The sequence below is a fragment of the Dipteris shenzhenensis genome, chromosome 32 (assembly GCF_047967505.1).
Source record: "Dipteris shenzhenensis isolate YYH24624 ecotype China chromosome 32, Dip_SZ_1.0, whole genome shotgun sequence".
Taxonomy (NCBI): domain Eukaryota; kingdom Viridiplantae; phylum Streptophyta; class Polypodiopsida; order Gleicheniales; family Dipteridaceae; genus Dipteris; species Dipteris shenzhenensis.
Window position 1 is genome coordinate 27,639,043 of NC_141627.1, and position 12,167 is coordinate 27,651,209.

Sequence of the window (12,167 nt, forward strand, 5' to 3'; positions counted from 1 at the left end):
TTTGGCCAAGATGAGTAAAAAGAGCAACGATTTACTTTCCAAGAGGTACAATTTGACCTCACTGAACATAATAAACATTCAAAGTTTTGTAAAGATTATGCAAAACCATAACATCCAGTAACGTTTTATTTTATATATTTTGTTATATAAGTTTCTTCATTCATTTTATTTTGTGCATGTGCTATTAATTTGTATTGAGGTTTCCTTTTCTGACAAAAATCTGCACGATCAGGTCATCACAATCAATTCAAAGATTACTCTCATCTTCAGGTTTGATGTTTTGTTTCATGAGTAGAGGCTAGTGCATGTAGAGATTACAGTGATACAGACACTCAACCTTGCTCTTATAGAGACCATAACCAGATCACCCTAGACCAAATTATTATATCAACATGCACAGAGAATGCAAGGGCTACTGACTAGTTAATTACTATCACTTTTCAATGGCTTGGGGGGTGAGCCTTGCTAGTGATGGGGGAGAAACAAAGTAATGAGGGGACTCCATGTGAGTTTTAGTGAATATGGTCTCCATGACATTTGATCAAGGAAAACAACAGTCACACATCTTGCTCTAGGCACACTTATGATCTAGAGCACTGACATATGTTAGAACACTTTGGGAAAGTGTAGTTAAATTCGGAGACATTAGCCTAGTATTTGAGCTTTAGTAATTGTAGGTCAATCCTAAGTTAACTTTATCAAATTATCAAATATTCTGTAAGGATAGATGTGTCATGGAGATTACCACACGTCAGCATGTACACAATTTGCTTTCTGTAGCTTTCTGATTTCTAGAGTAGCTTTATATTTTCTTTTCAGCTTTTTGGCTAACCCTGCAGGACGTTTCCTTCCCTAATCTTCCTGTTACTCTCCTGATCCAATATCTCCTATCTTGAACAGCCAAATCCCTAAAGAAGGAATTGCTCATATTTCCTGCTCCAAGCGCCCAATACCAATTTGTCACCTCCCTTCATCCTTCCCTATATCTATGCTTGGCAATGTGTAGTGAAATGGATTCTATTATTATTTTTGTTTCTTTCCTAAGATTGGAGGCACTCTTTTGATTGTATAGACCATGTCGTACTTGAAGTTTCCATGATGAATGAAGTTATAGGTGGGCCGTTTCAGGTTGATCTTGTCACAGAGACGGACAAAGCTTGCGAGACGTTGATCTTTCAATGTATCAGAGAAAAGTTTCCTGACCATGAGGTAAGTTATTACTGCTAATATTGAGCTTGTTACAATTAACTCCTTAACATTGTCTTAGTGTCTTAGTTGATGTCGTTTCTTCTAATGGCAGTTCATAGGAGAAGAAAATACAGCTCTTTTGGGGTCTTTTGAACTCACAGACATACCGACGTGGATAGTTGATCCTTTGGATGGGACCACGAATTTTGTACACAGGTTGAAGTTTCAGACATGAATTTGGTGGTTAATTTTGTGCTTATATATTGAAAATCACCTTCAGAATCATTATATTTTTGAGAATTTGAAAGCTAGGTGTTAGATTTACCTGTTTTTCCCATTGATGTCAAAGGATTTCTGGAAATTTTCAAAACCCATATTGCAGGTTATGCTTGGACATAAGCATAAGCTTTGCTTGCTAAGTTATTTTCTCTTTTGCTTTTAACTTTGTTTCATGCCTCTTCTAAACTACTCCTTCCTTTTGTCTTTTTTTCTCTCTCTGCTCCCCCTCCCCTCACTCATATTGCTCTTTCATTCATGTTTCAAATAATTTAATTTATATTGTAGTCTTATCTAATGGCTTGGCTGTAATGAATCTCTCTTTTTATTTTAAATACTTGAAGAATGCATTGGCTCTTAATGGCTTTGTGTCCTGGTTTTGGACAGGTTTCCATTCGTTTGCGTTTCAATTGGGTTGACAATTGGGAAATTGCCTATAGTTGGAGTTGTCTACAATCCAATACTAGATGAGGTGCAAACATCATAACACCTTAGTATTGCTATAAAGTAACAAAAATTACTTTTGCTTGTATGGCTATAAAATTGGATCATTGTAAATCTATAACAAAATTTGCATTACAAGAGACAAGTCTCTCTCTCATGGATGTTCCTATGTCAAACCTTTTTTAGTATAGACAACTTTGTAGCGAGGTCATAAGACAAACCTTTAAAAAATCTGAAAATTTGACATCCATGCCCTTATGGTTTTGAGGGGTTGATACTAGTGGCAACATACGATGCTGAAGCAAAATAAGCACTTTATAATATTTTGAGTTTATTGTCGACGTTTGTAGTGACATTGGCATAGATATTGTTGACATGTAAGGTGTGTGTTGGAGATAGATAGATAGATAGATATATATTAACGTCTCTAAAAGGCCAAACAGCCTATGAGACTAAAACAATTGATACATCTGCTAGTATTGTCTCATCAAAGAGAACAACAAAATAAATAAGCTGAAGGCTGAGAGCTACTAAAGGTACTTACAGTCAGAGGGACTGCAAGTGACCCAAAACTAATGAAATACCAAGCAAGTATTTACTAGAAGTACCAATTGATCAGCATAGGCAAAAAGCTAATCAATAAAAAGGTTGCACTCTTCTTATGTCAAAAATCCCAACCATGGGCAGCTCTAGGATCTCATAACTCGGTGCCACACGTTTTCGGTGTTTGGCAATGATGGCACGGGTCTGCTGAAGATATGGGTGCCGGGCACGAGGTCTTGGGGACCTGGGCCTCCGTGACCTGGATATGGCGATGGCTCGGTCCAAAATCACACCACTAGAGTGTGGCAATCTGCCTGTGTGTGATAAAGTGGTGGTGGCGCCAGGGGTTTCTGATGGCAGGGAGGGCATAAAACTAGCTGAGGTGCTGGCAGTGAAGAAGTCTCTGAGTGTACTTTGCCTGGGTGGGGCTGGTCTTGGCTGTCTGTCTCCCAACAAAGTCTCTCTATGTCGCTTGAGCTCTGATAAAAACAAACCCAAGCATTTTTTATCTTCGTACTCCATCACCCTACGGAGTGGGCCAAATCCCTTTCTGAATAGACAATGGTATCTTCCTCGGATTTCATAATATACCGCCTGGATTCATCTAGGTATATGCTTCTGCCGTATTAGCGGACATGCAAATTTCACCTTGTGAAGTTTTCGTCCAAGTTGCGGCCTGCTGGTATTGTGATAATTCTTTCTATCTTAAATGGTGCGTTGCCCTATCAGCTAGATTTAGATTTAGATGCTCGTTGGGGAGAGACTAAAATGAAAATGTTTAGACTTCACAAGCAGTTGTAGCTTGAATGAAGAGATTTTGGACTACCTTTTGATTAGCCTTCTCCTTTAGTGCTAGCCTTCATCATGGCTGAGTCTGCCCTTCACCTCCGGAGTGCCGACAGAAACTTAGTACGAAGACTTTGTATAAATGGATGCTCGAGTATGTGTGGGTGTGTGGATTTGTATGAGTGAGAGCATATTTTTATACTATGGTCTACACCCACTGTTGGGCGCTGATGACGTCAGTGGGGATGTCATAGTAGCTAGTCCCTGCTATGCATGATGGAGTTTATGGTTTTCAACCTTGTGAGTGACTATCATGAGATTGAAACTGCACTATGTTGTGTTTTTAGAGGATGAGTTTGGGAATGTTCCTGGATTCATCTAGGTATATTACTAAGTACAACATAGTCATGTCGGTGGTCGACTATATATCAATCTCATCGTCATCAGGACATCAGGGTGGATGAGGCAATGGAGGCATGAAATCGGCGATAGAGTACTGTCGGCCACTCACGGGTGCGGCCTTGGGACGTCTCCTGGTCATAGCTCTGTGCCTAACAAGGGCTACACTAACCCCTGTTGGCCGGGCTCCGACTTTAAAGAGGGAGGGGATATCCAACATTATCGCGTTTGGCTTCGTATTTTGTGATCTCTTCTTGGATATCAGTCTTGTTTGCCTTTGTGTCGAACTCCTCAATCACTTCTTTCTTGATTGATTGTACTTTAGTATGAACCATATCTTTGACTGTAGAGACTAGTTGAGGAGTAGGAGGAGAATTCTTACATGAATTCACAACCTCAGCAATTACTGCCTGCTTGCTAGGTCCCTCTAGAACTTGAAGTCGGGCTTTTACTTATGCGAGCTCAAGCCTTAACTCTCTGACTACTTGCTGTAAATAATAAATATGTTCATGTTGCCCAATGATGGATCATTTGGACCCTTCTTATTGGTAAGTGCGTGTATACGGAGAGGGTGTTATGTTTGCAACTATAGAGTATCGACTCCTGATAGTTGAGGCTGATGGAGTTGAGGGGGATTTGGAGGAGAGGGTAGGCCATTCCATATTGGCTATTTCTGTAGAACCCCCTAGCTGAACCTAACCCCCGGGTTGGGCTAGGGTTTAGCCCAACTCGGGGTTAGAGAACCTAGGAGTGTGCTGTGAGGTGAGCAGGGAGCAGCAATTACTGCCTGCTTGCCAGGTCCCTCTAGAACTTAAGCCGGGCTTTTACTTATGCCAGCTCAAGCCTTAACTCTCTGACTTCTTGCTGTAAATAATAAATCTGTTCATGTTGCCCAATGATGGGTAGTTTGGACCCTTATTTTTGGTAATTGCATGCATACGGAGAGGGTGTCATGTTTGCAACTGTAGAGTATTGACTCCTGATAGTTGAGGCTGATGGAGTTAGAGGGGGATTTTTTGGAGAGGGTACGCCATTCCATATTGGCTATTTCTGTAGAACCCCCTAGCTTGAACCTAACCCCCGGGTTGGGCTCGGGGTTTAGCCCAACTCAGGGCTAGAGAACCTAGGAGCGTGCTGCGAGGTGAGCAGGGAGTAGAGAACAAGTGATCAACGAGGGACTGTTGGAGATGTGAAGTGAATGAACTGTTGTTGGCGGCGGTGCTGCTGGTGGCGGTTCTGCTGCTGGCGGCGCTGTTGGCTGGCTGCTAGTGGCGCAGCTAGCTAGTTAGCTAGCCACATTGCTAGCTGTAGCTCAGGCTAAACGGGCAGGCGATGGGAGTGACAAACAGGAGTGACGGACAAAGTAGGAGCGATGGGCGACGGGCAGAGCGATGGGCGACGGGCAAAGAAGGAGAGGGAAAAGAGATTGTGTGAGAAAGAGCGCAAGAGATTGATTAAGGGGGTGAGATTTTCTTACGATTTCATGCGTCAAAAGTTTTATGACGTGGTGAATTTTATAGAGAGAGGCTGAGCGTAGCTACGAAGTGATATTCATCTCTGAGCAAATTTGGGTTTCATTGGTATCAGAGCTCAGTTTGGGTCTTTTTTTGAAGAGATTTCGATCCTAAAAAGCTTTTGGGAGAGTTACGGTGGCAGGCGATGCTTGGTTTCGTGGAATTCTGGGAACCAAGAATGGCGATCAACTGCCATCTGCTTGAAGTTTCCATGCTATTTCGATGGCCAATTCTCCGATGTAAAGTGAGAAATCTCTGACGAATTTCTCACGGAGAACTCCCCGTTGTGTGAAATTGATGAAGCCTTCGAATAGAAATTGAGCAGAGACTCCCGTGACGAGCTATTGCTAAGGCTACAAGAATTCATGATCATCGTGGGCCGTTTGAGCCGATGCCTTGATCTGGAGTGCTGCAGGTCCGCCTCAATTCACCAGTAGGATTGCCAGAGCTTCAAACTTTGCACGCGCTACAAAATCGGCCATCGGGGTCTTGTGATACTGTACAGACAGACGTATACGGCAAGCATTGTCGTTTTTTAGGTTATTGCGCTGAACGACAAATAGGGGTCGTCACGCAACAACTTGACCTGAAGATTCTGGACGGCTTTCTTGTTGTCAAAGGATTTCTGATTCTAGGGTGACGTGGCGCCACACGCGTGTGATGACATGGTGCACATGTGTAGTGATGTGGCACTAACGCTGGCAGACGCTGGGAGACGCTGATGTGGCATGTCACTGCCGTGGTATTACATGCAGTTGGTTGATGTGGCAGATCTGCAGTTAACCCATGCTAGGTTAGGCAACCTGACCATGGATAGCTTGACCCTGGTTAAAGCTAACCAGTCTGTTTAGGCTAACTAGATCACAATAACCAAACTAGGCTAGTCCCGTAATCAGATCCTAGTCTGGTTCAGTTACTCTAGTTAGCCAGCTAGTCACTTGAAAAATGAAAAAGCCAAAATTTTCCTGACAATTTTCACCTGTCACAATACAATCTGTCTGTCAAAATCTGTAAGAGATCAGCAGAAAACATAGAAGAAAAATCAAAGATTTGTTGAAGCAAAGAAGACCCATGTCTTTGAGCAGAGAAAGGGTAACCAGATCCATTCTTGTTGGAGATATCATAGTCAAAGAGTGTGGTGATGTGATGTCTTAGTGTGAAGTACTAGGTGATCTAGTACTAGTCTATGTGAGTGAGTCTTGTGTGAGTGCCATGTGTCATCATGGGACTTATCCCATATGCACTAGGTGCTAATGTGTGAGTGAATAGCCTATATAAGGCTTGTACTTCACTTACAATGTCACACTTGGATGAATGAATAAGAGCCTTCTTCATGTCTTCATTTGAGCATTATTTCCTCACACCCTAACTCTCTCTCTCTCTCTCTCTCTCTCTCTCTCTCTCTCCCTTCACCATGTTTCTAACATGGTATTAGAGCCACCTTCCATAGCTGCCATCACCCTTGCCCTAACCCTAATTCATTACTCTTGCCCCAACCCTAATTCTGCTTCAGCCACCTCTCCTATGCAGCCTGCTCATTTCCGTCTCTAGCTGCCTCCTTCATAGCTTGCTGCCTCCATAACCGCCTCCAGTAGCGTCATTCCCGGGCTATTTCGATTGCTCTAGGCACCTTTTATCTACTGTCGGTACCCTGGTCTACAAGCGCCTGCAGGTGTGGTGCCGTTTTGAAGCTCTTCATCACCAAACCTAGGGTTCCTAGGCTGCTGCAGCAGAGCTGACACCCTCCAAGCATCTTTGGCAGCACTTCGAGGCCTTTGAAGGCAATTTCCACCTGCTTCTGCACTGCTTCTGCATAGCTGCCTTCAACACAGCTGTTTTGGAGGTTTTCAACGCCAAGAACAGCTCTTTATTACTGCTGCGGTGTAGTCGACCACACTTGACAGATTTCTCTGCAGCATTTCGGTCATTTGAAGGCATTTTCGAGCAGTTTCTTGGCTTCCAAATCACCTACAACAGCCGTTTCTTATTGTGGTGGCCTGCTACAGCATTTGGAACTGTTGTAGGGAGCCTCCTTGCACATTGGTGACCAGCCTTTGCACTTCGGGGTGCCCTAGTGAGCCACTCTGCAGCTTTCGGACCTGGTGCAGCAATTCAAGCAGTTACTACGACCACAAGAGCTCCATTTTTGGTTCAGTTCTGCATTTCGGAGCATATTCTTGCAGTGTTCTGATTAGGGTTTGTATTTGGAGCACGTACAGCCACCTATATCTGTCCACTTGCACACGTGGAGGCTGCTATTGCGTTTTGGAGTCCTAGACCAGCCGCCATACTTGCTGGTTCTTCAGTTGGTCATGGAGCCTCGCCCTCGTGGTGAAGATCAATTCGCACAAGTCTCAACTTGGGATGAGAAGAATGACAAGGCACTAGCGCTTATTGGTGTGAGGTTGGCTACCAAACTACTACATCATCTTGACCTCACTACTTCAGCCAAGGACACACTGGACAAGCTCGAGAATATATATGCCACATCTATTGGACCTGAGGAGCAAGCTCTATGTGCTATATTACATGAACTATCCCTCTCTAAGGTGATAGATGATGATCAATGATGCTGTGTGTTGAGTCAAATAAAGGTTCTCAGCCTAGAGTTGTCCCTCTAAATTAAATGTATTTGGAGTCAATAAGAGGTACTTTGCCCTGGGTTGTCCCCCAAAAAATGATTGTATTGTGTTTTACTTTGGTTGATGGTATTGACCACCCAGTTCCCTAGTTCAGAGTAAGGGGGGATGACTAGTGATGGTTTGCCGCCCTTGCCGGTGGCAACCTGACTGAGAAGTCACTATCACACTGGAGGTGTTGGATAGTTGGACTTGCTCTTTGCAGTATTGCGGTGGAGGGGGGATCGGTCTACTCTTTGCGTGTTGGGTCTCACACTCTTTGCTCTGAAGGGGGGTGTTGGAGATATCATAGCCAAAGACTGTGGTGATGTGATGTGTTAGTGTGAAGTACTAGGTGATCTAGTACTAGTCTATGTGAGTGAGTCTTGTGTGAGTGCCACCTGTCATCATGGGACTTACCCATATGCACCAAGTGCTAGTGTGTGAGTGAGTAGCCTATATAAGGCTTGTACTTCACTTATATTGTCACAATTGATGAATGAATAAGAGCCGCCTTCATGTCTTCATTTGAGCATTATTTCCTCACACACACACACACACTCTCTCTCTCTCTCTCTCTCTTTCTCTCTCTCTCTCTCCCTTCACCATGTTTCTAACAATTCTTAGCGCTTTTTGCAGTGGCCAGAAAAGGGGCTACACAGCAATTGAGATATCATAGCCAAAGAGTGTGGTGATGTGATGTGTTAGTGTGAAGTACTAGGTGATCTAGTACTAGTTTATGTGAGTGAGTCTTGTGTGAGTGCCACGTGTCATCATGGGACTTATCCCATATGCACTAGGTGCTAGTGTGTGAGTGAGTAGCCTATATAAGGTTTGTACTTCACTTATATTGTCACAATTGATGAATGAATAAGAGCCGCCTTCATGTCTTCATTTGAGCATTATTTCCTCACCCCCTCTCTCTCTCTCTCTCTCTCTCTCTCTCTCTCTCTCTCTCTCTCTCCCTTCACCATGTTTCTAACAATTCTTAGCGCTTTTTGCAGTGGCCAGAAAAGGGGCTACACAGGAGTTGATATTCAAGTAACCTTGTGGTTTATGCTTTGAGGTGACAGCCAGTTACTGGCACAAGTTTGTGGATTCAATATACCTCTTGTTGAGGTGGTTTTCATCTTGAAAAACCAGGCTGAGTGCTCTGGTTACATACACTCTTATGAGGGTTTGAGGTTAAGTTGCAAAGATGGCTTCACAGTAGGATGCCATGCCCTCCCATGAGGAGAGTGCTAGGAATGACCAGGCCATGCAAGAGCACAGTGTGTAGTCAAAGATTGAGGCAACCTATAGACATTTACTGGCACAGCTTGTAGAAGCTAGGAGGGATCCATTGTTTCGCAGGCTCGTAAATCCTCATGCAGATGAAGAGCAGCAAAGAGCTTCTTCTAGAGCAACCTAGAAGGTGACTGCTAAAAAGTGATCCTTGAATATAGTTCCTGTTCTTTCTTCAGATGATATATCTAGGAAGAATAAGAAGCCTTATTAATTATTTTTTCCAAAAAGATTACTTGCATTAAGTATGAATGAAAGCCGCAAGAGCAAGCTCAAATGCGGAAGTACATCATGACATGCATGAAAAAATCCAGGGTGGATGCTGAAAGTGCTAGCAAAAAGAGAAAAGGAAGTAGTCAAGAAGGGAGTTCTCATCCTAGGAAGAAGGCTAGACATGATCATAGCTCTTCAAGGTCTTCTTTTTCCTCTTCCAGTTCTACCTCTTCATCCTCATCATCGTCTTCTTCATCTAGGTCATTAAAACCTAAGCATAAGAAGAAGAAGAAGAAATCATGTAAGAAAGCAAAAACTAAGGAGTTCAAAGAAGGTGGGAAGTCTGTTAGGGTTGCTACTTTTTGTAGGATCGAGTAGGAGAGAGAGAGTGCAGGTAGCAAAAGAGTCGATGATGAACGCCTTAGCCATCACGTCAAAGTTGGATAATAAAAAACAAAGGAGTACAAGGTACAAGTACCTAGACCTAGGACTAAGTGTCCTATGTGGCCTAAAAGACACTAGCACTATAAGTGTCTTTATTTATGCATACAAGGCTCATACCATGGCCTATAGGGCATCACTAGAACCACCAGAGGATGGCCTACAAACCCCCCTCCATGGGATGGGCTGAAGTACTCTGGAAACGTCTCAAAATACTTGGTATTTTCAGGTCATGGTGGCACATGTTCATCCAAAAGGATATAGCCACCTATGAATGTACAAGGGATGTCAGATCATGTAACAAAGGGAACCAAGTGTAAAGCTTGTCGAAAGACTTCGAACTTGGGATGAGGAAGTGCCTTTGTAAACATATCTGCTATGTTGTCCTCTGTGGGAAGATAGGACAACTCTATGTCTCCTGTTGACAACCGCTCCCAAACATAATGATAGTGAACTTCAATACGCTTGGTACGCGCATGAAACACTGGGTTACGAATGGCCAAAGCACTCTGGCTGTCAGTGTAGACAATAGTGGAGGATGTCTGGCGAATACTAAGATCTGTAAGTAACTGTCGAAGCCAAACACACTCTACTATAGCGGTGAAAGCTGCCCTGTACTCAGCCTCACAGCTAGATGTGGCAGCTGTTGGTTGCTTCTTGCTGAGCCAAGAGATACATGAATTGCCAAGCAAAAAACAATTGCCAGTATGTGACACTCTGGTGTTAGAACATCTTGCCTAGTCACTATCCGTGTAAGCATCCATGGTAAGTGAACCCTAATCACCATAGAAGAGGGCTAAATTCTGAGTGCCTCTGAGATATCTGAAGACTCTCTTCACTGCCTGCCAATGCTGTGAACTGGGCATGTGCATGAATCTGCTGAGCTGAGATACTGCGTATTGTAAGTCAGGTCTGGTATGACATAAATAAATAAGGCATCCAACAGCCTGCTGATAACGAGTGATATCACATGGTGGGCTCCCATCATGAGCTGAAAATTTGAAGCCAGGGTCCACTGGAGTAGAGATTGGCTTGCAATCCTCAAACTGAAAACGATCAAGGAGCTGTCCAATATACTTGGACTGAGACATCATGATACCCCCCTCAACATGAGCAAACTGAATGCCCAAATAATAGTGGAGCTGTCCCATGTCTGACATGTCAAAAATCTGCTGCAAATCAGCCTTGAAAGCTGCAATTTGCTGAGTATCTGGGCCCGTGATGAGCATATCATCCACATATAAAATCAGCACTAAAAAATCAGATCCACTCCCGCGGACATAAAGAGTGGGTTCTGAGGGACTATTATGAAAACCAAGTGATAGTAAGTGTGCATGAATTTTGGCATACCATGCCCTGGGTGCCTGCTTCAAACCATAAAGGGCTTTTCTAAGCTGGCATACCTTATTTTTAGAATTAACAACCTCAAAGCCAGGAGGTTGTGTGACATAGACTTCTTTCTACAGATCCCCATGAAGAAAAGCAGTCTTGATGTCAAGTTGGTGCACTTGCCAATGATGATGGGCTGCAATGGCAATGACACATCTAATGGTAGTAATCCTGGATGTGGGAGCAAATGTCTCCTCAAAGTCAATGCCTTGTTATTGGGCATACCCTTTTGCAACAAGACGGGCTTTGTATCGATCTATGCTGCCATCATATTTCCTTTTTAATTTGTAGACCCACCTGGTTCCAATGGCATGCTTGCATGGAGGGAGATCTACTAATTCCCATGTGTCATTTTTAGCAATGGAATGTAACTCAGCTCTCATTGCATCCATCCACTCTTTGCTGTCAAAAGCATCTTTATGGCACAAAGGCTCTTCATTGCAAGCTGTAGCGAGGAGTGCAAACTCAAGAAAGTGACCATGCTGTCTATTCCCTGATCTTGTCCGGGCAGCAAAAGGCTGATCTTGTTTGCTGTCCCTCAATGTATCAAGAAGCCATCTGGGAACTTGCCTTTGCTGTCTATTGACAGCTCTTTCTTCAATGACTGCATCATGAATAGTGGGATCATTTTGTGCTGGAAGAGAAACCTACAAATTAGCATGAGGTAGTGGCTGATTATTGCTTGGTGGAGGGCCTGTAGGAGGCTCATGTTGCTGGTCAAAGTCCTCTTCTGAGGATGGCAGAGGTAACCAAGATTCAAAGGCATCAAACATGTCAACATCTGGCTTAGCTTTGCAGTCCACAAGAGGAGAAGCTGAATGTTCAGCAAAGATTACATCTCTACCGACAATAATCTTCCCAGTATTTGGTTGGTATAACCGATACCCTCTGCTCTCCTGGCTGTAACCAATAAATATGCATTTGATTGCCTTGTCATCAAGCTTATGTCTCAGCTGAGATGGTACATGAACATATGCAAGAGACCCAAAAACTCTCGTGTGTGAAAGTGAAGGCTTCCTGCCTTTCCATGCTTCATAAGGTGTAATAGTCTGCAATGCCCGTGTAGGTGATC

General features: G+C 43.5%; 1 protein-coding gene across 1 annotated transcript in view; it reads left to right on the forward strand.

The window, feature by feature from the left end:
- VTC4 (Inositol monophosphatase family protein) overlaps positions 1-12,167 on the forward strand; it is a 63,741-nt gene that overhangs the window by 20,433 nt on the left and 31,141 nt on the right. Inside the window, exons 5-7 of the mRNA XM_087370688.1 lie at positions 1,129-1,209; positions 1,301-1,404; positions 1,852-1,936. Of these exons, the coding sequence (XP_087226814.1) occupies positions 1,129-1,209; positions 1,301-1,404; positions 1,852-1,936 (270 nt within the window). The remainder of the gene's footprint in view (positions 1-1,128; positions 1,210-1,300; positions 1,405-1,851; positions 1,937-12,167) is intronic.